A 27,144-nucleotide genomic window follows, 5' to 3' on the forward strand; every position below is an offset into this window, starting at 1 on the left:
CTCAGTACCATTTCCAGAAAAAAACATGCTTAAATAAGAGGCATTTTGGGTTAACTTACTGTAGTCATACTGACTACACTAAATAGGAATTTTGCAGCTGAAAGCTAGTCCAAATTGTGTTTCATTTAACTAGGCCATGTTTCACTACACAATTAATGGACTGCCTATTCCGTGCTCACTGGGTCCTTTTTATTGATGTCTCTTTGTTTCTAATATGTCCCTCTTTGTACTGTATGTGGGTCCTAATATCACTTCATTTTCTGAAGTTACTGCATCTTGATTACATTTCAGAGCACCATGACTGGGGAGAGTAATACATGTCAAAAATATGTTGTGCCACTTTTTGCCTACATACTGTACATCTTTTAACTTGCTGAAAAAATGAAAACTTCAATAAAAAACACCAGCTAAAGCAAGAATTAAATCACAGCTGTCACAGAAATGTTTAACACATGGTCTTAACCCTTTCAGACACAATTCTGTGATTCATTTTTCTATCAGACAACGTATTTATTATTTAGACCCATTTATACAGCAAGGCATTTTAAAACTGGTGTCACAATTTGATCATATTTATAATATCTGCCTGAATTGGAGTTTTTCGTGGTGGCCTTGGCCATCATGAGGACAATAGTTTCAAAACTCTACAGAATGTAACCATCTTTTATTAAGTTTTGTCACGAGGAACAGGAAAAAATAAAACTGCAAATAAAAAAATAATATGAACAGTCACCCACAAGGGGAAGGTCCCTGGAGTCTTCTGGCTCAGTTGATTTTTCAGTAGCTAATTGACTCAAGAAATTCGTCCAGATGTGCCTTTAAATAAGTTGAGGTTTTGGCTTCAGCAGAATGCCTGGGTTGATGATACTGTACACGCTGTACAGCTCACAGCACCTCTGCTACCTAGTTCATACATTACTGCCATGTGATGTCCCCACAACCTGAACTGCTTTGTTTATTATGTTTTGTGTTCTACACAAGGTGAAGAAGAACAGCACATTTACAACTTTTGGCGGTTTTTGGCTGTTTTGTGTATGGCATTATAGCCTTTGGACCTTTTTGGGAACTTGGAAATAATGACGTTTCAGCATTCTCAACATTCTAAAATCAATAGAATATTCTGTGTTCCTTTCAATTACAGAAGTAACAGCCTGTGGGAACCCTTTAAAACCTTTTAATCCAGCCTCCTTCTTTGTATGCCAATCATTATTATTGTTACTTACCTTCCGAGAACATTTATTGTGGACTGGTGAGGACTCAGTACTTGCCCTGCATACTGTACATACAGAAGCAGAAGTTCTGAAAAGCAAACAATAGTCTTCAACAATAATAAAAATATGCGGTCCACTTAACAAGCAGCCTTGTTCAGCCTTACTTGAAATGTTTTCGGGTTGCATTTTCTATAAGTTTTTCAGTAGTTAAATTTTAACAAAGGAGGGTTGATACAATAAACTAAATAAAATGCTTTTTGGAAGCATTTCACTCCATTAAGATTTACTGTACAGAACGGTAGTTTTTTTATATGAACTGTTAGGCAAGTTGGGATTTGAGATGCCAGTATTAATTTTGGTAATCGAAATGAAATATGCAGTGATTTGATATATGATTACTGAGAATTCATTGAAGCATAACAGCAACAAAATGGTAACTAAAGAAATAAGAACAGTAAGAAAAAAGCAAGATTCACTTAATAACTGTTTTAACACTACGTGTGCTGTATCCTTTTTTTCTATTTAAAGAATGCGAATTACTTCTCTTTTAAAAGTTACCGAGATGTGTGAGAAATTGACTTTTTGAATCCAGTTAATATAATGTTGTTGTCAAAGTCTGTAGTGTTTCTTAACCAACACATTTCTTGTACTCAATACAAATCAAGAAGTGAAATATCTTTAGCTGAATCAAGTAAGCTGATACAAGAGTAAAAATACAAAGAATCGTGGACAAATACTATATTGTAATTTGACGGAGAAATTGCACACATCTATATTAAAGCATAACTATTCATTATGGATCATTATTGAGTTTTTCAGTTTTGTAAAATGTATTGCTATAGGAAAATTGAATTTTAAGTTTAGATCTTAAATATAAATCTTTTTATCCATTGCACAGAGGAGTGCAATTGAATAAAATGGAATGCTTTCTGACCTAGGACAGTCTGCCAGACAGAAACCCAATTATAAGAAGGATCCTATAACAAAATATTTTGCCAAATAAATTCATAAAATAATTTAAAATAAATTCCAAGGCAAATAGTTACTTGAAAAGTATAATAACCTGGCTGTATGAATATTATAATTAAAAAATGGATTGTTTATGCATAGCCTAAAAACCAATTTTGGGCTCTACTAAACTGAAATAATGAGTAAGTGCTCTATTAAAACAAACGATCCTCTCTTATCTTCCTGGATGCATGTTTGTGAAGTAAATCTGAATAAGGTATTTTACCAGAGTCCTGTGTGGTTAAGGTTCCAGTTTACTATGCCTTTAGAACAATTCCTTCAGACTCTTTAATGAGACTATTTGTGGACCCCAGATAAACTACAATGGCTAAATAATTTCCAAGACAGGTAAGGAATATGGACTGGAAGCACAAAGCTTGTTTAATTTCTAGTCCTTATTGGTTAACCTACAATATTTTCTACTGCTGGCATGCAAACAAGTTCTGTAGAATCTTACGTACTGCCCAAGCAATGTCTGAATAAACCAATCAGCAACAGGGAAGGCTTATTGTACAAGTATTGTGTTTTTTAGTATAGGTTAGTTATGGGTTAAGAATTTGGTCATTTTTGTACCGTTCCAGAATAAAAACAGGCAACTGCCCTAGTGCAACAGCGGCTTATGTAGGACACATCAAAAACTCATTTCTAATGTTTCAACACCAGGTTTTCACTTACTTTAATCAGATCTCAGAGGCTCAGCAAAGGCCCAGCCTGATCAGTAGTTGGATGGGAGATCTTCAAGGAAAGGTGGTCCAGATTCAAAAACCAGCCCCACTCTGCTGCAGGAGGTGCTGTCCTTCAGATGGGGAAATAATGCTATACCGGAAAAAGAGAAAAAAAAAAGATGAAAAATTTAGAACATACAGGATGTAGATGTAAGATGTAAGGCAATGAGACACACTGTAGGCCCTGGTACAGAGGGGAATTTAAAGTTCAGAACTGAAGACAGTCAAATAATTTGTCTCTCAGAGAATCTGAGGAAGTGCATCACATAACAATGGAGCAGCGACAACAAAGCATAATCACCGAAATCCAAAATTTAGTCCTACTGTCCTACAGTAGCAATGGCCCGGCCTCAAATTAATTGAGCCTATGTGAGGGAGTATAATCATGTAGGAGTTTAGGGAATGATGATGGAGCCAGATTATTGAAAGCTTTAAAGGCAGTAAGAGGATCTTGTATTGAATATGTGACTTTATATGGGAGTGATATGCTGCCAGGGTCTGGTGTGAGTTAGAAGACTACTGTAGCTGCAGAATTTTGGACTATACTTACTGAGTATAGTGTTCAGGAGCCCATAGAGTCAAGAGAAGCAGAAATTAAGTCTGCATGTGTGAATCACTCAGCATTGGACACTGATGGAAATTTCCTAGTGAGGGCAATATTTATAAGGTGAAAAAAGATGTCTCAATCACATTTTTTTTTCATGTGGGGCTCAAAGACAAAAGATGATATGGGAAGGCATCCTCCTTTACTGAGAATCTTTTCAACTTTTCCAAATCTCTGTTTTGTTGCTATTGAGTTTCAAGGAATTTGATGTCAACTAATAGCTTGAAAAGCAGACAAAAGATAAGTGGTGGAGGTGGTAGATCAGAGGAGGAAAAGATTTTATCTGTAAATCTGAGTATCATCTGCATAATGATGAAGCTGAAGACCCCGTTTGCTTACAATCTGGCCGAGAATAAGCATGTAAATAATAAAAAGCAAGGGGCCCAAGACTGAACCCTGTGGTACACCATAATTGACTGGGGCGGGATATTCATGAGAACCAAAATGCTGCCTGCCAGTCAGAAGGAACCATTTCCTTCTGGAACCAGTGAAACACTGTGCCTTTGATAGGCAATAATGTTTGCAAGCTTTTGAGCAACACTGAATGATTTACTGTATCAAAAGCTGCACTAAGATCAAGGAGCTTAACGATACTTATAGCCCCTGAGTCAAAAGCAAAAAGTAAATGGTTTACAACCCTGACAAGAGCAGTCTCAGTGCAATGATTAGAGTGAAAACCGGACTGGAATGGTTTAAACAAATCTTTAGCTATCATGTGAGCTTGTAATTAACACACACCCACACATTCTTAAACCTAGATAATTAGATATTGGTCTGTATTTTTTCATTATATCAGGATACAAGCCAGGTTTCTTTAGTACAGGAGTGATTGATGCAGTCTTTAAAGTGCTGGAGACCACACCCGTGGACAGGGTTGATGATATAGACAATTAAAGGACAGACGTCTGTCAGCCAAGATTTCAGTAAAGAGGTAGGGATGGGATCTAGGTAACAAGAAGTTTCTTTTACAGCTGTTAATCATTTTTGGAAGTTGATCTGAGCTGGTTAATTCAGAAAACTCTGGTGCAGAGGAGATGACAATGGAAAACTAGGGCTCAAATAGTTGTCCATATCAGGTAGGACTTGATTCAGATAATTGTAGATTTATAACATCGGTCTTGGATTGAAAGAATTGCAAAAACGTAAGACAGAGGTCAGGGGTGGAAGAATGAGTAGAGTTGTCCGGGGATTTAATGAGCTTGTTAATAACAGAGAAGAGCACTTTATGATTTCCTAGTCCAGAGCTGATTGTGTCGAAGATACAGGAGGATCTGGCAGAAGCCAGAGCAGCTCTGTAGACTTGCAGGTGTTCATTATAAGTGAACCACTTGGCCATTTTTTTTTCTTCAGCACTCCAGACGCTGCCCAGTTAGTTTCAAAGAGCACAGTTCAGGTGTATACCATAGAGAGGAGCACTTAAAGGAAACTAAGCTAGTTGTAATGCGCGGGGTGTGGGGGTTGAGATACTTCAATTGGTAAGGAGGTCTCTCAATTCCCCACCTGCTCTCCTGTGTGTGGTGGTGGTGGGGGGCTACCATGAATCATACAGGTGGGTAGTGGATGAAGTGGAGGATCCACTTCCGGGCTAAAGAGAACTGGCATAAATGCCAAGAATTATTATTATTATTTATATTTTTGTTACAAACTGTTAAAACTTTGTCAGTACAAACTTCAAGTTGAATAGAGGGGAAATGTAAAAATATTTAAAAAGACCTGTATCGAACAGATACAATTACCATTATTTTTAAATTGATAAGGTATCATGAAGTCCACCATTTCAAACTGTACATTCAACCTATTAATCTAGTTTCTCCTTCATAGGTAAAAACACAAGTCCACTAAAACAATATAAGTGCAAATGTTTTTTCTTTCAGTTGTCTGTTGCTTCTGCTATTACTTGATTGATATTTATTGTCTCCATGACCAAAAAAAAATCCTGGAAAAGATTATTTAGGAACAATGCATTCCCCATGTTTGACGACCCCTTTTATCCTTAACATACTGGAGAATGTATCTCCACAGCTGTCCACAACTACCTCTTGCGTTAGCAGCAGCACTGCTTGAAGTATCTCTTAAAACTTCCCATGTGGGCCAGCATAGTCGCATCATTAGAATTACAGTGGTTTAATTAATGCAACCAATTATTCCAAACACTTTTGTCTTCTTTTATGTCTTACTGCATGCAAAGTGGAAAATAATTTCGTTTATTCCTTCCTCTCCACGCACAGAATGATCAAAGTGCCCAATTCACCCCCCCCCCCCCACCAACACCCACCATGCCCCCACCAGATCAGCAACCCTGTAGAACTGCAGTTACAGCGAGTCTCTATGGTTACTACTTGCGCTGTAGTGCAGAGCAGAGAGTAGAGAGATCATGTCTAACAGAGGCAATACTGAAAAGAAGATGGAGAAAAAAAGGACGTCTTTATTCAGCAACTGCCAATACCAAGAACTAACCAGGTTTTACCATATTGAACTTGTAATATATATTTGTTTAAAGTCTGAAGACAGTTTGAATTTTATATTCTGTAGCTCATACATGTACAGTACTATATAACCCCCAGCCCCTTTTTTTGGTCAAGAAACTGATTCCTCAACTACATTTATCAACATTGATGAATTGTGATTTTCAGTGAGTTGGCACACCTGTTGTCAACTCCAAGACATTCTGCAATTTTCCTGATATCAGGAGAGAGCCCAGACAAAGGAACAAAGTGGAAAGATAAAACAATGTATGCTGCTTTTTTTGTATTGTGTCCAATTTTTGGATTCCATTTCCCCTCCAAATCACATTGATATCTGTAGCAGAAGTCTGGTGCACTTATGAAGCGTTTTCCATGGAGGAGATGCATTTTCTTGGCCTTAACAATAGCGCTGTTTCATGGGATTGTGGTTTTAGCTGAATGCCTTTTAATTTTTTATTGAAATGCACTGTTGAACTACTGTCTATCCTTAGCTGAACGTTCACTGTGTGATACATTAACATATCCCAATGATTTGTGTGTTTGGGTTAGGTATTATTAATTTCCCAAATGGGACTCTTTGGATATACTGTACACTGACATGCCCATCTATTACTTCATAAATAAGCATACAATTTACAAAGCCTCATCAAAAACACAAGCAACAAATATTTTGTCTCCCGTTTGTATTAATACAGGAATTAAAACAGATACAAATGTGCATTTCTCACTGCACATTTTGAGAACTATTCTTAAAATACTGACCTATTTCCATTAGGAGATAATGCTTGGCTTGTGTTTTTTTTTAACTACTGTACAGTAATATAGAATGTGTATTATTGCTGAAGTGGAATTGCTTTGTTTTGCATTGCTTAAAAATAATTTAAACATTATTTTGCAGTAGGTGTATAGAACTTTAAAACATGAATGCTTTAGTTCAGAAGCTAGCTTTTTATTGCTAACTTGTAGTTGCTGAACAGGAAAAACCAGCAGAGGGTGTGAGGCTACAAAAAAGAAGTGATAATTTATCCTTTACCCTTAGACAAATTAGAGTGGAAGAAAGATTATATGTATACTCTAGAGTTCTATTTACTTTATTATTGTTTGTACTGTATATGTATGTCTTATTGTAAGGCAGTTTAAAATGATGTATCAAGGCATTTTATTAATATTAAGATTATTATTAATATCTGTAACTAAGTGAGATCATTTAGCTTCAGAATTTATATATAAATGCATTAGAAATATCTTACACATATATTACATTTACATATACTGAGACTTCAAAAGGTGATCTAGATAACTGAACCAATACTAATGAGTCGTAGAAAGATGAACTTTGTGCCCCCGTAGAAAGATGCATTATGTTAATTCTAAAATGAACTGCTATTTAAATGGTGGAAAAAAGCATCTAACAAAATAAAAAAATAGTCACAATCCTTGTTATCTTCATCACATCTGCACTTTATTTCAAAAGAAAGAAAAACAGCCTTTCATTCCACTCCTTTTGGGGTTGAGCTGTGTGAGTACATGCTATTTAAAAATGAAACAAATTGTTCAGATTCAGACACTTCTGCTTCTGCAGGGTAAAGTCATTTTAGGAACTGAAGGACGGTATTCCTTCATCAAGCCACAGCCTCTGCGTTGTTTTGTCTTAAAATTGGATGTAATGTTGTTTTTTAAAGTGGTATCACCTAATAAACACTTTACTTGCTTTAGAAGTTTTGTACTGTAGAAAAAAAATATGTATTAAAACGGTAAAAATACAATGCTCACCAAGCAACTGAAGAAGTACTTCAGTATTTCTTTCTGTAATCTGCTGTTTATTTTATGCTCCAGGAATGTCAGCTAAGTAGAAACAGATGTCTGACTTTGAGATGAGGGTCTGCCATTTGGGTAGTGAATCTTAGCTGCCATTGTTTTGGGGGTAGTACGTTCTACAGGTAGTCTCGTTCTATGCAAAAATCACTTACGTTTTACAGTATGATTCCTTTGGTTTGTTCCTACTCCCCTCCTCCTTTGAAAGTAAACAGTTTTACCAACAACTGATACAGACCGCTGTTTACCAATCAAGTCTGCAAACTTTTTAAAAGCCAAAGATGCCTGCTGCATTTATTTTCCCATTTGTAAGCACATCCTTCGTGCAGAGGATGTTGACACCGTCCTTCTCGGTGATTGGTGGGAGCGTTTTCTTTTTTGTCATTCTTTTCCTGTTAATACAAATCCCACACACTCGTAAAATGAATAAGCCTGATCCACTGCCTCTATCCCTCCCATTTTGTAGTTTTCTTCTTCTCCTGGTGAATCAGCATTTTCATTTCAGTAACAACCCCAACCACTACACGTTCAGACAAACGCTTAAATGTGCAGCTTCTTAGAGAATAGAGATGTCTTCTTTATCAGGTGTGAAACATCCTGTACCCACTAAAGTAATTATTTTCTTCAGCCCAGGCTGTATAATAGCAATATTCGAGCTTTGGCTAAACGTGTGAATCCGAGCAGCACTGCAATTATTCCGGACTGTCATTATCGCATCTTTGATTGGCTGCCAAGTAAACAGAGGGATCCTTTAGTTATTAAAAAGCACTCTTTCAAAAACAAGCTGCATGCTAATACATTTAATTACGCACTTACTCAGTCACAGTGTCTTAAATAATAATAATAACAGGAAAGGATTGTGCCCGAAAAACTCTGTAATTGTGCAAGATTCAGCAGAGTTCATCCTTACCCCAGCATTTACATACTGTACCTACCATTAGGCCCAAATTTTGTGGTTATTTTTGAGTGTGAAAAAGTATTGTTTGAGTGATGCCATCTTTAAGCAGTGGTGATGCTGCTAGTGATTGTAATGGTTATTAATTGTTGTCCTAGGAGTAGTATTGTTCACGTTATCTTTGCAATAGTGTTTTCAACACTGTGCCACTTCATAAGTTTACATTCCCCTAAAATCTGCTGGCTGTAAGGCCTGACTGTACCGGACACTACCTCCCTCCCTCTCTCCCCAAAAAAGTGTATCAAAACAACCTGATCAAGACAGTACGACGACCCCTAAAATAGAATCACAGACCAAAACAATCTCGAAAATCAGGAGAAAGTCCCCCCCCCAACTCAAAACGATTTGTTTTCTTAAACGGGGAGGGGTTGGTGTGTGTGTGTGTGGGGGGGTTCTTCATTTGTGCATATAAACTGCAATTGTGTTTTGTAGACACGGGACCTCAGATGGTGCTGTGTTGTCGTGACAACCAATAAGGGAGTATCAGGCTTTCGAGAAGGCTTGATGCCTAAGGGGGCCAACAGTGTGAGGTATAGCGGGGGAGGGGGTTGAGTTGGAAGCAGGGAGGGAAAGAGAGAGAGAGGCAGGCAGAGCGTAAGAGTGCTGAAATCTCACACACTTTCCGAGCAGCGCTCCGCTAATCTTTCGCAGGTCTTTATATACCCACGCTGTCAGGTTAAGTGGAATACGCTACTCGCCGAGGTTTGAGGAGTTCCTCTTTACCGCTGGACTCTGCCTTTTGGTCATCACCGCGCTTTGCTTTCTTCCATTTCTGTGCGATTTCTTTTTTTAAGTACCTGCCCCCTTTCTGGAGTATCAAAACAGAACTGCGTCTTTCTCCGTAAAGTGCACAAAACACAAACACTGCTGGGGATCTGCCGTTTCGACTCCTTTGCCGACCCCGATCATGGTGGGAAGGGGATCTTGTAAGAGGCAGTTGCAGGCTGCTCTGCTCAGACTACTGTGCCTTATTCCAACAGGACTCCCTGTCCGAAGCGTGGATATGCAGCGAACAACCGACAACATCACAATTCGCCAGGGTGATACAGCGGTCATAAGGTAGGAAGAAAGCCAACTCTTAAATATTGTTGCATTTTTTCCCCTACAAGATGCATCTGCGTTACGACCAGCTGGTCTCACTTGTGTATCAGTTTTTTTCCCCCTTCAGTTGTGGAGACTTTGTTTCTCCCTCCCAACTTCATCGTACAGTAAATGTGTCGAGGCTAATGAGTGTTTACATTAAGCAGCAAATGAAACAGTATCCACTGTTACAGCCTAGGGTTTTTTTTTTGCGGTGGGGTAGGTTGTTGAATTTCAGCGTGCGAGAACAGTTACTTCTCCAAAAGGGGATTTATGCAGCGCGTTTGCAAATCCTGGCTACAAGAAATTTCAGCGTCTTCGTGCAATACGTCTATAAGGCAGTTTTACATTACAGGGAACCAGCTGTAGTTCGAAGCATTTTCAAGGGCATTTTATTTTACAAATTGAGGAATTGTCCAGTTTAAGTGACACAAAATAGGAAGTTTCGTTCATTCTGATTCGTGGTCGGCAGTCCTGCGAGTTACTACAGGTATTAGGCGCAGCATGAAGTTGTGAAATGCTGGACAGAAAGGTAGCGACAGGAGATGTTTTAAGAAACTCGTACGTAGACAGTTCAATGTAAATAAGGGATTGTACTACAGTTTGTGTAGGACAGGGGATGTCAGAATTAGCCGTACTGTAGGTACCGTTTCCTTTTGGTCGTGTTTTTAGGTTTTTATTCAGCTTGATAGAAAACCAAGAACGCAGTACAGTAGAGTAAGGTTGTTCTTAGAAACACATTCTTGGTTTTCATAGTAGTGGAAATCACTATAAGCCCATGAATTGTGAAGAGTTGTCATCTGGCCTCAGTTGTAAAAATCTGTTGTGCACTCAATATACCGGTATACCGTACTATCATAAACGTAGGTGGAAAGTTGTTCTCCTGTCGTGTTGTCTTTTCGCCTGTAGCGTTGCACACGTCAGATTGCTGGATTATTAAAGTAAGTGACGTATTGTACGTTTTGAAACTGATTTGACCTACAGAAACCTTATGGTTGAACTTAGGAGTCAGTCTTATTTGTCGGAAGAGGAGTCCTGCACAAAATTAAAATTTTAGACTCGCGTCTCTGTGCTGTTTCATTCCGCCGAGGCACCAGGAAAAAAATAAATCGCCAATCAAATTGTAACAAGCGAACACAAGACAAAGGCACGGTGAAAATCAGGACAGGCGGATAAAATATGGTGATTTCCTTAGTGTTTTGATTTGACACCTGCCTTGAACTCCACTGGAACCGCACAATGTTTGAATTTAATTTATTTTAACCTTGTCCTCCCGGCTGCGCAGTGAGGTTTAACCTTCAAAATGCAAACATCGATACACGGTAAACAATTTCACGAGTCCAGCTGCTGGTCACAGAAGAGTAAACAGCCTTACCTGGAAACTGGGATTCAAGTGCTTGCACTGCTTTGAAACTACATGCAGAATAGCCTGAAGGGGGCGCTTATATATTTAAGTAGATTTGGTGTGCTGGTTCCGCACTTTTTTTAAATATCCGTGTACAGTACTGCATTAATTCAGTCCTGTTGTTATATCAATGATGGGGTGTTACCGACTAATTTCGGAAGACATTGCGAAAATGATAATGCGAATATAATATTAGTGGTTATGGTAACGAATCCTAAATAGCATAAACAAACTTTTCTTAAATCTTTTAATTGTATTCATGCAAGGGCGTTCCACGTACTTAATTTCTGAGCTTTGTGATTTTAATCGGAAGTATTGGACAACGTGCATCAGCGTCGATTGTAGCTCATCAGTGAATAATCCTTCGTTTGCCTCGTAACTACAATGTTACAGACATTGACAAGGAAAGTTAAACACACGGCCCGAAACAAATCGGGAGTTAGACTTCAAGGAATACCATGGGCTCATCAGACAAACACTGTATAGCTGGATCGGCTTTTAACTCCTCGTTAACGAGATTCTAGTGAAATCAAGCCCTCTGTTTAAGCCACACCCTTGCCACGCCAAAAGCACTTTTACTCTGTTCGTATCAAATCACATCCGAGCAGCGAAAAGCGAGGAAGAAAAATCTCTGAACCAAACAAAAGGCGAACTGTATGACGTTTCCAAAGAGCGAAAAATACTAACACTATTAACTGAAACGCAAGCATTTCTCGCAAGAACTGCTTTTGCACGCGTTTCTCTGAAAATTACCCCTTGCCTTTGGTCTTTTACAGCAGTGGCTCTTAATTCCGGTTCCAGGAGAGACTCCTACATCTTCTGGGCGCTCTTAATCATTTCGGTTAATTTATCTGTTGCTGAGGGAGGCATTTCTTTAATCTCAATAAGATTGTGGATGGGATTAATAGCATCAAGCTTTGAAACAATCTTTGGGGCTCACATCTGGCCTAATGCATGTTGTAAGTAATTGGACCCCTCAGCAGTGCACCGAGTTGCTTTTTATTTTGGTGCGATGGTTTTGATACCCACCTGTGCCAAGACATCCTTAATTGGTTGCCTGTTGAGAGCTGTTAAGAGAGAAAAAAAACAGAGAAACCACTGAATGCGCGAGAAAAGGAGTGCAGAGAGCTCTGTTTGCTGAATTTGTTCAAAACATCTACACCAACACTGGGGTGTGCGTAAAAAATACAGGTTCCAAAAGAAAATAGACCATACAAAATATCTGGCCCGTCCATTTGGTAGTTCGAAGTTAATAGTGTCAAGTATCTCATCCAGCCGTTTCTTACAAGAAACCAGGGTATCGACTTCAACAACGTGACTGGGTTTGCTTGTTCCACACTCCTATGGCCAGTCGGGTAAAAAAGTGTGACCTGTTCTTGGTTTTCAGTCCACTTCGACACAGTGACCACGTGAGACCTCGGGGGCATTTCTGAAACCAAAGAGTGAGCGCAGAAAAAATGGGTCGAAAAAGTCAAATCAAGCCAGAAGTTCAATTGAAGGGATTGGCTGGTTTCTGATTCAGAGCTCATTTGGAATAAACTCCAGAGGTCATGGTGTTTGCCAGCACCAGAGTTTGGAAGCACTCTTAAGCTACAGCCATTTAGTAGTGCACTTCAGGTTTATAATGCTTAATGCCACATGTGCTTTGTAGTAGATATTTACCCTAGAAAACCAGACATCATGGTGCTTGATAGTTGGTACAGCTATAGCCATAGCATTATGCCATCATAATCCATGCACAACATTAACGTCAGTTTTTTTGTACTTAACCTTGATACCAGAATACACAACAATGAAAGGGCATGGCTTTGGTCATTACTACTGTATGTCAGACATCAATCTGAACACATTATAGGTGGCAAACAAGAGGAAGCTATCAGACCTGGGTAGATGATGTTTGGATCATGTTACTGTGTGCATTAATGGAATGGATGGTTCAAACAGAATTGATCAGGCTTAGATATAGCCTTTCCTCTGAACGAGACTTTTTTTCTTTAAATCACCTTGTTGAAGGATCACCAAGGGTATGGAGGTGCTCATTATTTTTGGAAGATGGTGTGGATTTTGAGATGGGCTGCATTGGGATGTTCATTGTCTCTTTCATGTGGCAGAAACATGCATAAAAACAAGAACTAACATAAACATGTTCCAGACAGTTTTCCTCGAGAGCCAACATTTCAAAGTCTGGGGTCAGTGGCAGTTCATGCCCAGGGGTCATTCCAAGATGCTTACAATTTGACAGATTGTCCAGTTTTGTCAGTAGATCCAAGTGAATTTGCAATTGCTCTGTTTCCTTAACTCTGAACCTGGTTTCCTTGACCCCTAATCTTTGCCTCTCGGTCATTATAGAAGTTACTCAAACATTATTTGTGCAGTGTGATTCCTACACACACACACACTGCCTGAATAATCTTGTTAAAGTTAAAGTTACAAGTCAGTTCAGTGCACCACAAATATCGCTTAACTGAGTTGAGGACTGGATTTCCTTCTTGCACGCTTATTACCCAGGACACACCTTGAGTCTGAATCGCTCTGTGCTTATTTAAGTAACATGCATAAAAAATAATTCTGTTACAGTATATGATAAGGTAAATGTGCGCTTTTACTTTAATGTGGAAATCCTCCCTTTGTTTCCTGAAAGAAAACTAAATGTCCGCAAAAATAAACATCAAAGTTAAGGATGCAGTGTGTACGTTATGGGATTAAAACTACACATTGCAGAAGATAAAATCTGCATGAGGTCTTCAGTTCTAGAGAAAGGTCATATTATGTTTCAGTTGCAAAACTACTTGTATTCTGCTTGAATACTGATAAACTCTTTTTAGTGGCCTGTTGTGATAGAGGGAATAGATAGTGGTTATAACAGCAGAAAGATTCTGCAGAAGAAAAGAACAGTGCGAGAGATTCAGGTCCTAAAGCACAGTGTTTGATCAAGGCAGATAAGGAGATGAGTGGCTGCAATTTAGTGATGCAATGTTTGCATCCGGCCTTTAGCCCTTCCTCTATTGTCATTCTTCTCTTATGATGTAGAAATACTGGCAGGGGACTAGAAACATGAAGTTGGCAAAAGTGAACAGGTCAGTTAGCTCATCTTGTCCATATGGTTGCTTGTATTTTATAAATCCTTGAACCTTATCCCGCTGTTTTGAAAGAGTCCTGGAGAGTTAGCTTCTGTAATATGCTGCAGTGGTTTCTTCCGTAGTACTTTAGTCCGTCCTTAGAAGCGCCTCCTCTTCTGTGTTCTAACTGCTTCTGTGTTGTGTTTCCGTACACCCTGGTCTGTCTTCTCATGTTGAAGGGATGTGCTTTTGGGGTTGCCTTTGGCTACATCCTCCTGGATTTTAAAATTTGCACTTTTAAGTTAGCTTTGTTGCAGGCAAAGAGAATTGATTTAAACTTCAATCACATTCATGTACAGTGAGACAATCTTACTTTAGTTTAAAATGTCTTGCTCACAAAATGCTAAATAATAGATATGTTTGATTTACTCTTTTATTTGTCTTATCAGCACAGAATTAGCCTCTACTTTTTCCTCTGCAGCTCGCATGTTGATGCAGCTCCCTGCTCTCACATCTTCATAATAAAACACCAGCCTTTTAATCCAAAGGGTTCATGTCAAATTGCTTATTTAGACCTGTTAACTATCTAAAACGCAAGCACTTAACAATTTAAAGTGTGTTCTTCACCTTTTAAAATGAATAGTACTGCCACAGCATATTAAGACTTGCAAATTAAATATATTCAGAAAATGCAAGCATTTGATTTAATAATTTTCTTCTTCTATTTTTTAACTAATGTAAGAGAGCATGCCAAAAGGCTATGAAGATACATTTCTCTCCCATTGTGACTAAATAGATTAGAGGCAGCTTTAGTTTTAAGATTAAAACCATTTAATATGGAGAAAACAAATGACTAATTAATCAACAGTCATCACTTTAAATGGATAAGTTCCCCACCCTCCAGTCAGACAGAGAAAGCAATTAACAGGTGTCAAATTAGGCTTAAATAAAACAATTATAAAGTGAACATTTCATTACAGTGTTTTGTATGCACCAAAAATATCGAATTTAAAAGCAGGCTAGCATACTTACTGTGTACCGTTTTAGGAATATGGTGTTCTCTTTGGCTCAGTGCATGAGCATTATCCTTTTTTAATTATCTGGGCATAATATTCTTGATTAGGTGTCACTGGTGTCTTAGATCGTTTTAGCCTTACCTTCTTCTTAAAACTTTCTGCATTTTCTAAGAACAGTACAGGTCAGTTTATGCCTTCTATGGGAAGCATACTCCCCAGTCCGTTATGAAAATCTCGATGAGCAAATAAAAATGTCCCATCTGTGTCATTTTTAATCTTCATAATTGATGTTGGTGGGACTTGTTGGTGTTAGTGCCAGTTTCCCTTCTTAACTGTGAAGGGTGTTGGCAGGGATCACTGATATTACTGTGTCTCCGCTCAGTTTCTCCAGACACCTGGGTTATGCAAAGCTACGATGAGTGCTTGGATTCGGAGACATGTGGGCTTCATTGCCAAACCATACACAAGACCTCATGAGCTCACCCTTGAATTGGGCATGGCTGCTTCTGATCATAAATACTTCACTAGGACCTGACTACCATCTTTTGCTGTGATTGCGCTGCCTCTTTGCGCTCCCTACTAAGTTTCTACAGAGAATATTATTTCTCTAGATTTCTCTAGAATACTATTTCTCTAGTGATCTCTAGACACTTGAAGATTCATTCTGAGTTTAGCTCTCTTCTGTTCCTTGTGACAGATGGCTCTGGTGCTTTTCTGTACACCAGAAATACACCAGTATCACCACATTCTAGCCTGATCTAATGAGATCTCTGAAGCTGTGCAAGCCTAGGTCTGGTGAGTACTATGCTTGGAGACCTCTGAGGTAAATCAGGTTGATGAAGTAAGTGGTGTGGTTGATCAGAAGGTAGCATTCTTCTCTCTGGACAGGAATTTCCAAACCACTGTCTCTGTATGGTGAGTGGAGTCTCTGCTAGAGGAGGTGTCTTCCTTTGGGTGAGACATTAAGGTCTTGCATTGGGGTGTTAAAGCCAGTGTCCTGCTTAAACTCCAAATTCTTGTGTTTGAGCAATCTACTGTATCCTACCTTCAGTCAAAGAAGCAATGTGTCCCTTCTTCACCTGGTCTGCTCTGTGAGGGCCTGCAGGGGCACAGTGGCTGCCTCATGTCACTGAGGTGGGCGCAGCACTTTAGTGGTTGACAAAGGACTTCCTTACCCTTTGGAATAAAAAGTAGTAGATCCTGTAAATATATAGAATTATTAATTTAGTTGCTGCCAGCAATAAAAAAGAATTATAATTGCATTTTATCAAAAACGCAGAGTTTCTCTTTTGACTACCTCTTTGGTTTATGTTTTCATGTGCCATATTTAATGAGAAATTTTCAATTCTGGCTGAATATACAGAATAAAAGTGATATAGGCAATGCAGAGAAGATTAGTTTATAGGATGTACATTGCAAGTGTACAGTATACTGTAAATAGGTAGTAGAGTTTAATGTAGGTCTGTACAATTGAGTGGTGTTGGAGTCTTAATTAATCTACAGTGTTGATTTCTGTGGTGCACAATAGCTTCAAAGCATATGCCCTTGATCTGTATCAGAAGTAATTTGGCAGCGTAATGTGAAGTAAAACTGACAGATGGTTCATTGATGTCACTCTGCACTTACCAGAGGGGGAAAATTAAGTCACAGTGGCATACAGTATATGCCCAATTGTTAACTTTTTTAAAAAATTAATGCTAACATACTGTAGGTTAAAAATCTAAATATGGAATATGGCTCAGTCCCAGTTCTGACACGCGGCAGACCAGGTGTGCAGCTGGGGGTTGTTGCAGTGTCTCTGGGAAGAGAGCATTTGTCATCGGTGTGTTCGACTTTTAAATACCCCAGCTTGCAGTTTATAGGTCTCTGTGTGTAGTGTGGAGCTGAACACAAGCAACTGCATTCGTGGACTTTCCATGTATTTATCCATTCCTCTTCATCCAGTTCAGGGTCACTGGGCAGCCAGAGTCTATCTTGGCAAGCAACAGACTCGAGGCGGGGTACACCTTGGATGGGACGCCAGTCCACCACAGGGCACACCGCGACGCACACCAGGGCCAGTTTTCCCAGAGGCCAGTCAACCTACCAAGTTAACTTGGCCTTTGGCAAGAAACTGGAGCATTGGGAGGAAAACCTTGTGGATGTAGAGAGAACATACAAACTCCACACAGACAGTAGCCCAGGTCCAGAATTGATCTCAGGGCCTCTGCTGACCACTGTGCCACCCATGACCTTACTTAACAAAATTAATATTCTTTAAATAAAAAAGTAAAATACTGTATTTATTGGCTATTGCATTATTTTTTGCTTTGGAGTAATATGCCTAATCAAACACCAGTTTCTTGATTTTGTTTTTTTTCCCCAAATAAGATATTGATATTTTTGAAAATGCAGCTTTTTTCTTAATTTGCATTTTGACAGTATTCTGTTTTGTATGAAAAAAATAAACCCTGAAATTAATGAATAAGTTGGGAATCTTTGATTAAATAACAGCTGCAGAATCAGAATCAAAATCAGAATACATGATGTACAGTACAGTATTAACTGATAATTGTGGAACTTCATAACAGGGAAAATCTAAATGACAGACCTACATCAATGCAGTGTTATAGGCAAATGTAAATAATTATAAATATTTTTCCTCATAATATATTATACAAACTTGTTTATACTAATCAGATATAAAAATCATTAAAATTAAACTGTATTTGTTCACATAAAAAGAGATGTTTGCCATTAATATTAATTTAGACTCCAGTTAGAGTTGCAAAACAAAGTCTCCTTTGAGACTGATGAAAGAGATTGCACTAAGCTTTTTAAGTGCAATTATCATATACATGTTGGTAGTGTATGAAAATACTAGTTTATTTGCACCAAATTAACTTGCAACAAAAACAAAAAAGCTCTGAAAAGCATTAAAATGAAAAGCATTAAAAATGTTTAATTGTCACTTTCCATATCCCCTGATAGGCTGTCTGGTATGAATGAAACCAGACCAGCCCAGGGAATGTGCTCATTCAGGTAATATAAGATTTTAAACTCAAGAGATTGTCAGGAAAATCTCTTGAAAAGCAGAGATAACAGATCTTCATCTTTCTTTTTTAGTAAAAAAATAGCCCTTATTTTACCTCAAAAGCAAAGCTATGACTGTTGGTACTATTCAGTGCAGGGCAGTTTGACAGATAAAACAGTAGTGGATAGCCTTTCTTTTTTTAATAGATTGCTCTAAGAAGTTGAATTTGAAACAGAATATGCTGAGCACAGATTTTCTGATCATTTTGAAGTCAAGTTCAAAGTTTTTTAAATGTGAGTCAGCATCTTATGATTTGAAATAGCCAGCATGTACACTTTTATTTTATCACTTTCTGTGCTGTGTTCTTCTAATTGGTTTGCTTCTGCTTTTTATTTTACATTTAGTCTGGGAGAAAAGAACTGGGGATTTAATTTAAAATCTTATTTGACTAAATTAAGCTATTGTACATCTAACGGCAAAGCCCTGAAGAAAAAGAGCCAATGGGTGTTTAAAAATCACTTTAAATAATTCATTTTCTTTCTTTTCATCCATGCATTAGCAGTAAGCTGCTTATTTCTACTAGTTTGCAACAACACAGAGAGTTTCCCAAAAGCTTTGGTCGATGGCTGGAAGGAGCACCAGTCTAGTGCAGGGCATACACACAGACAGGGCCAGTTTACAGACACCATTTAATCTAGCCAGGACCTGAGCATCTGGTGAAAGATGCAAGTGTTGTGAGGCAGCAGAGTTATCTACCATGCCCGCAGGGCTGCCCCAAATTCATGTTCTAATTCACAGGACGTTTAAAAGGTTAACTGTAGTTGTAAAAGTGATGAAGGAGTTCTTTGCAAAATAATCATATAAAAGTATTTCAGAGAAAAACCAAGGTAATAAATGTTAGTTTTGACCAGGGACAGCCAGGAGATAAGCTAACATACTGATAATGAAGTTTAATATTTTAAATAGTGTTCATGTAGAACACCATTTTTATTCTATGACAGTTTTGATTCTCTGATCCTTAACCCCTGCTAATCATTTCTCCGAATTAATCAATTTCATTAATTGCTCAAGAACAAATCACTATGTTCACAATTTTTGACGTCATTATCCTTATGTCTTCTAACAACTTATATAATTAAATGTGAACCCACAGGGCAGGAAAAAGGCAATTTTCTGAAACAGTAATAAGTTCATCCTGGAAAGCAGGTCTTAAACTTCAGCATAAAGTGTCCATGGTTATTTGTGAACCTTTTAAGTTTATAGTTACAGAAAAATGTAGAATCCCTAATTCCAAGTAACACAATAGCCCGGTGTTTTAATAGAAAGCTTCTCCAGGGAAGACTTGGAAACATGATTGTGTAGATGAAATGCTTAAATTGTAAGAAACCATGTTGCTCATCAAGAATGATCTTTATTTAAAGAAGAAGCTGTTTTTATTTTCCTGATTGTGGTTTAGATTTAATTTTTAACAGCAGCAAATTCTTGTTTTTCCTACGATTACTGTCAGTACACCAGATGGACTTCATAATGAAAGTTCTGGAAGTTGACCACACCACAAATCCCTACCAATCATTACCTTTATACTGTAACATAAACACAGGTCTCTGGACCACCATTTCCCAGCTTTCATTTTAGTTGCATCAGTGTACATTTGCTATTCTGCTCCTCCCTTTTAAGGAAAGATGAGAGATGTATGGACAAGACTTTGTTGAATGCTCCTACCAAAGTAGTCACTGCACTATAGCTATGCTCTGCCATCTAAGCCCACCATCTCTTCTTCAGCTCTGTCTGGACTGCATAATGCTCAGCATCTCTGATTCCCTCTGCTGCTGTTTGACTGTTAATTCCATATCCAGACCCTCACTCTCTGAAATAAATCAGAAGCTCAGGATTTCATGCATTTCAAGTGCTAGCTACATCTGCTCGAGTGACAATCCTCGAAGCTCTTATTTTAAAAGCCCTCCCATTTGATTGAACTAGATGATGAATATTTTAACATTCACTACAAGCAGTGGCTCCTGCAACCACATGGAAGAAACGGAGTCCGATACGTACACCATACTGACACCAACTTGAAGAGTCAATCATCATTTTAAATGTTACAAGCTCCGCAATGGCTGGCTGGAGAGTTTGCCTTGATTGGAGGAGAGGAAACTATCTCGCTGATGTAACTACAAGCCTGCAAATGCTTGGTAAACCATAGAAGTCTGTTTGCCAGAAAGCTGAGAGAGCCTGCACTGATGGTTTCTGGGTTGTGAGATGACGCAAGCAATAACTAGCGATGCTTAGGCTGAAAAACTCAAACTAAACGTCTTGCAATTGCTTGGTCGGCTGAGTCACTCTGGTGCCCTTTCTGTTTACAGCACTCATCTATCATTATTAATGTAGACAGAATAGCTAGAAGATATTTTCAAACTCTGTTATGATTTAAAGACAGCTGAAACCTGGATAATTGAGGGCTTGGAGATGTTCGAAAATTTTATTAGGTAATAAAATCAGTAAAGTTTTTTTAAAACTGTTTGTTTCCAAAATACATTTTTGGGACTTAATTCTTAATTCTTACTTCTCAAATCTAAGACATTCTCTTTAGATTACCCAGTTTTTGTTTTTTTATAACCGCATCTGTTGCAGTTAGCTAGCTCTATGTGAAAGACCTACACAGTGGTCTAAGGAAACGTGCATGTACTGTAGTTCTGTATCTTGTTTGAATAATAGAAAATAATAATAGTTGCACATTAGAAACTTCATATGTGATCTGATATAAAATAAATGAGACTGCAAAGATTGCAGTTATTTCATAAATACATTTATGAAAAATCAGCAATTGATAATATAACATTTTTAAAAATCTCCTTTAATTGTGTGCAATGCCAAATACTAACGCTAAACCCACATCCTCCTTGCAACTGATTTAATAGAGCTTGGTGGACAATAGTAATAGTACCCAAGTACAACTTAGTTGCTAATAAGGTCATACACAACTGACTGCTATACCAGATAGGGCAGACTGGAACAACAGGCAGACATAACAGTACAAGTATTCAGTACATTTTAATAACATTTCAACAGAGGGCAATTCCTATATGTGGAGTTAATTGCACTAAAACACTCCAGAGACTATGTTGAAAGGGGTTTCTTGTAAAATAATGAAAACATGTCGTAATTAAGTGTAGGCAACACGTTATACATTGGAATTCTTAAATTATAGTTTCGAACAGTATACATGCACGTAAATGGAGAATTCAGCTGTTTTCTGATGTAATTAGTACTTCATACTTTTGTATCAAATGATATTACACTCGTTTATAGATTTTTATTTAACATAATATTGTAGCTGAAAAAAAATATATTTCAAGGCTTATTTTGACCATTTTTATTTATTAATCGTTCTATAAGGCACGTGTGGGTTTGAAAATAACAGATTGTGGTGTAATTGAATATACATGAAAGCATTTTATATTTATATACAGTAACATAACTTATTTTCTGTTTTGTTAAATTAATGTTTGAAGTCAATGAACATAGAAACTGAAGTAATCTGCATAACCCTAGGTGAACTGGACAACAAATTAATATTTCAGTTAAAGGGGAACTGCAGAGCTATTTTCATATTTCGGGGTTAGAAAGAATCAGCACTGATGAGTGCATTTCAAACCACAATAAAACTGTACAGTAACTTGTTAAAAGCTATTGTCAAAGCAATAATAGTAATAAAAAATAATAATACTTCTTAATTAGATATATGCTCTCATACATTCTAATGACTGCTGGGTGTTTCTGCTATCAGCATCAGTCTTACTATGGCCCAGCTGGCTCAAGCCACTCCTGTTCACATGCTTGGTTACTTTCGGTTATTGCTCATCGCGTGTGCAACAGCTTCTCGGCTCACCCCACCATAATGAGGGGTTCTGATGGACTCATCCTCATGGCAAGGCTATTACTCCATGAGGCAAGCGGGTTAAAGAACAAATCCATATTTCACTTGCTTATGCACTAAACTGTTCTGTATTGGGGAACAGGCCAAAAGCTTTTGAAATAAAAAAGAAATCAGATTATATCGATGATCGTGCGTTTTTTAAATTTCTTCTTAATTCCACTAATGCCAAATAAACCCTTAAAAACACTGTCTCCTTTATCTGGGACGCTGCAGGCTCCAGTAAAACGTTGCATGTACAGCTTGAGGGCTGGAACCTGCTTTTCTTGGGACCAGTGAATTGTAAGACTCTTATGATCAATGTTGTTGTACAGGGAGGGACATCACATGGTGACATGGCCCAGAAAATGGCACTGGGAGATTGGGGGCACACGTTGCTAATACAATCACTAGATAATCCTATCACAGTCTAGTGGAGGATTTTGAAATCAATTTGTGTTTTGACTGGAATGCACTTCCGATGTGAACTGCACATCATCTGTGTTACAGTATTTTCATGTCTTTAGTGGGAGTGGGGCTGTATTGATTTGATTGTTATTTAAGAAAGTGTTTTTTTTTTCTTCAGTGCCGTGTGTTAGCCTCATCTTGGTTACCTCATCTAAAATTCTCAACAGATAATTAATGTTTAAGTTAAGTCAGAATTTTTATTGGGCATGGTTCTCATTCAACACAGACATCTTGAGTTCCAGTTTTGTTTTAGTACTTCTTTAAAGTCCTAGCACTTGTCATAAAATCCATCTGATTTTTGGTAGGTCTGATTAATCATATTAATTACTTGGAGTACATATACAGTAAGTTTTAAAAGCAAAATATGACAGAAGGTAATTGAAAATTATTTTACTGTACATTGGCAGCTAATTCCTAGGTTTTATAATTGCAAGTAAAGCTGTCTTTTCATGATAGTTTTGCCACATTAATACACATTAATTTGTTTTTATAGTTAGAATACTAACAAGTTTTTGAATTAATGCCCTTTTATATTTACCCAATGTATACTAAAATCTCCAGCTGTGTTAGACTCACTGCCACATCACTTTATTCCATTGAACCAATGAAACCTGTTACAAACCTTGCTTTTAGATGATACAATTAATTGCCTTAATGTTAAATTAGGTGGATATATTCCCAGTTTAGACCGGTTGAGCCAAACCCAGATTAGTTTTATTCATTTGGATGGCTGTTCTTTCCCATTACATTTCAGTTTTTTTTTTTAGTTAACGGCAGTGATTTTAAGTGAATAAAGAAGGTTATATAGGTCAATCGACACAAGATGGATTATTTTCCGTAATCCGCCAGTCAACAGATGTGAGACCCATTTATACAAACCTCCATTACTGAGAGGGCTTGTGTTTGTTTCCGTCTGATGTCCTACAAATAGAAGAGAACGTTTACTGTGGATTTGGGTCATGTAGTGGTTGGCTCGTCATTTACAAGCTCCTTTGTATTTGCAAAGTCTAACTTGAAGGGCTTTTATATTCTATTAAAATATCAAATTTTGAGAAACTGTTTTTGGATGTAATTCAAATCCTGATGTACTAAAGAAATTTGATTAATCTTTAATATTGCTCTAAATCATCTGAAAATAGATCCGTTTTTTAAATCTTTGTCTGTGAGGGCTATTAGGACCCAAAAACAGAAGGTACATTTTCTGTAGTGTTCATCTCAGAAGATCACTAATTGTAGTTACTTTAGCTACGTTGGTTTGTAGTGGTGATTTTTTCAATTCAGTTTTTATTTGGTATACTGCCCTTTGCAACCAATTGCCACAGAGCATTTGAGAGCGTTTTCACATATCATTAATCAGTACAAGTACATCAGAGTCGACAGAGTAGCCATTAGGCATGGAAGAGAGAAAAACAAAAAAAACCCAAAGGAGAAAAATAAATCTCTAGGGTTTTGAGGCTTAATGGTTTGCCTCCCCTCAAGGCAGTAAGTCATGAGAATCAGTGGGGCTGTGTTCTCCTCTGTATTTGAAACAGCAAAAATTATTTGAAAGCAATTAGTGTAATGCAAATTCATGCCACCCAAGTGGAAACCAGACAAGTTAGAGCAAATAAATCCATGGTGTCTGATTTTAAGAGGATTAAAGGGTTAAGAGTTAGGAAGGTCACAGGGCACTATATACCATATACATATACTGTATAACGGTTCCATCTTAAAACTGTTGGGTCTATGTCTGTATTAAGATCGTTCTTGAAGCTGTTTAAATACTTTGTTTTTTTTCTTCATTTTTTGGATCCAGAACAAGATGTTTTATCATTGTAAGTTAAATAACTTATTAATCTCCCTACAAACCCTGCAGTTTGGTTGCCATTTGTACCCAAAGCTACTGTACCTACAGGTGTAGGTTTTACAGCTGGGCATTTTCCTAATATGATCTGAGTGAAGTGCCTTGCTGTTCCACACCTGGGACTTGAACCTGCAGTCACGCAGAGGCCTATCCACTACTCCTTAATGGTCACCAGCTAGTGTTTTTTTTTTTACTCTCCTAGGATAATTAATGTGATATGCTTGATCAGGGAAAATCCGTGGACTTGATAAGTCAGATAGAACTGAGACAGGTCTTATTTTTACCATAGGAATCAAATTAAGGAGATGCGTCAATGCCCTAACATGTTTTTCACATCTGTTGGGTGGAAGTAATGCTGTCATCGGGGATTGTCGATGAACCAGTCGCTTGTTCTTGCCGAGTCCAGCCACTGTGAGGCCATCAGTGCTCAGATTGCTGTACAATAGTTTCTGAATTGACATAATCTTTGCTAAATCACCATTTTGGAAGCCTTCAGCTGATTCAAAAGGTTTTATTGAAGAAATTGAGTTTTAAAACAGTAGCCTTCTTTTACTGGTACAACATTACGATGTATATTCAATTTCTGTTGTACTGTTATCATGTTTGCCAGAAAGGTTCATCAGTCAAATAGAATATCTGTTCAATTTTATCAATATCATTTAATGTAATGTGTGAAACCAATGTCATTTTTAAAACAAAAGATATATCCTATTATACCTGCTGAAGTTCTAAGAGTATCCAGTCAAACTTTTAATTTTACATCAGAAATTATAAACCCTCTAATTATAAATACTAAATAACACTAGAAAACTTCAAGTGTCAAGCACACTTCACTGAGCCAGAGCTGAGAGCAATTATAAATAAACATTTTAATTATTGCGAATTTACTGCCTGGCTAGCACCTACAGCAAGCAACATGTGACTTTTTTGCAATTGTGAAATTGTCCAAAGTCAGTAATGCATCAGATGTTATTTGGTGCAAATGTCATTTTTGTTTTGGTTTAATGTATTTATTTATTTAGTTATTTATCTTGTGCTATAAAATATTTACAAATGTGTGTAGCATACCAGTAATGCAGCTAAAAAGAATGTGGCTTTAAACATAACTCTATCACCCTCTGCATTCCAAATGTAATGCTTGATAGATTATGCTACTTTAATCCTTCCTGGTCATCCTGGCGTTTCTGTAACCTGCAATTGTGATTCTTCAAATCCCTACACTCCATTATACATATTACCTAATGGCTGCAGAAGTGATTTCGCTATTAACAGACATTTTTATACCCATGCATTAAGGAAAGGTTGGTTAATATCTAAAAGGAGCTCTGTCCCCTTGCAGTGCCAGTTATGTTCTGTGTTCTTGGGATCAATAACCCTGATACGTAATAGAACGTCTGCAGTGTTGCAAAAAAAAATCCTTTTTCAATTGAGTTGGATATGGTCCACTAGAAAGGAACTAGGAAGTAATTACAGGCTGTCTTTACAAACAAGTGGCAGAATGTTCTTTATTTGATGGTGGAAGTTGCGGAGAGACTACACTTAATATAATTTGTTGACCCGTGAGCTGCAATCAGTTACTGCATGTGACATTTTCTCATTACAACATGACAACTTCACCATAGTACATTAAAGCTTTAACAAATGATTTTCAGTTCTCACATTCTGCTGAACATTTATTTGTCTGTGTATGAAAGACTGAAGAGGTGTTGGGATTGTGTATAAATAAAGGAATGTAACAGGGACTCATAAGTAACTTGGCATCTGCTGAAACGAAGACAACTTCTGCAAACACATTAAGATCTTTTTTGGTGAAAACACTTTAACAAAACATTTAATATTTCACGTGAATTTGAACATAACTTCTGAAAGGAACAGAAGGAAGTAATTGCAATGGCATAAGTGTATGTTACAGGGGAAATCCAGTTCCTTTTTGATGGCAGCTGAGAGAAAATATACTGTGCGGTCCTAAGCTGATGGCAGGATGGCAGTGTTATTCCGAGTCTGTCCTCTTGCAGCCTCACTGCAGGAGAAGAGAGAAAAGTCGTACAGGAAAGCCATTTGTAGCACCGATTGAGCTTACTGTTCCCTTGCCCTGTTTTTCAGCCAGATGTCTCTGCTCAGGTCAATGTAGAGTTGAGGACCCTTGAATTAAAAGCCTGACTAATACCGGCTTTGACCTAATGTGCTGCAGACTTGTTTACTCTTTGTAGACCTGTCCCTGGTGCTGAAAAACTGAAAAGTCCTTATGTTGTTTGTGGTCCTCTAACATGTCCTTATGATTACCATTCATCACTAGTAGGCATGAAATGATGTCATTTTGCAGTGTGCATTATGACCATAAGCACCTAAAAGCGACTTGGAGTACTACAGATAATTCTGCCAAACAAGTATGAGTTGTACTTATCAGTGCGTGTTTTTCACTTTAAATTAAAAATTGCCATTGACAGTTATTTTATGTTAACAAGTATTGTATAAGATTACACTTCAAATAACTTTCATGTGAGCTATGGTTTGCTAGGTAAAGCCAAATAGTGATATTATGATACAAAACAAATGTGCTGTAG

The 27,144-nt window shown here is 37.7% G+C and overlaps 1 protein-coding gene and 1 long non-coding RNA gene across 5 annotated transcripts in view; one reads left to right on the plus strand and one right to left on the minus strand.

The window, feature by feature from the left end:
- Positions 1-27,144, plus strand: part of lsamp (limbic system associated membrane protein) — a 628,552-nt gene that overhangs the window by 410,979 nt on the left and 190,429 nt on the right. The window contains exons 1-2 of one of the 4 annotated variants that reach the window (XM_069189853.1): positions 9,295-9,313; positions 9,764-9,842. In XM_069189853.1, coding sequence (XP_069045954.1) covers positions 9,787-9,842 — 56 coding nt within the window. In that variant the 5' untranslated portion in view covers positions 9,295-9,313; positions 9,764-9,786. The other 3 variants (XM_015341696.2, XM_015341695.2, XM_006627974.3) reach the window with 3 other exon arrangements.
- On the minus strand, positions 1,224-11,321 carry LOC107076731 (uncharacterized). Its single transcript, XR_001477900.1, has 3 exons — positions 11,239-11,321; positions 2,895-3,035; positions 1,224-1,299 (listed from the first exon to the last, which is right to left on the minus strand). It is a non-coding gene; the product is annotated as an uncharacterized lncRNA (long non-coding RNA).

This window comes from Lepisosteus oculatus, chromosome 5, assembly GCF_040954835.1.
Source record: "Lepisosteus oculatus isolate fLepOcu1 chromosome 5, fLepOcu1.hap2, whole genome shotgun sequence".
NCBI lineage: Eukaryota > Metazoa > Chordata > Actinopteri > Semionotiformes > Lepisosteidae > Lepisosteus > Lepisosteus oculatus.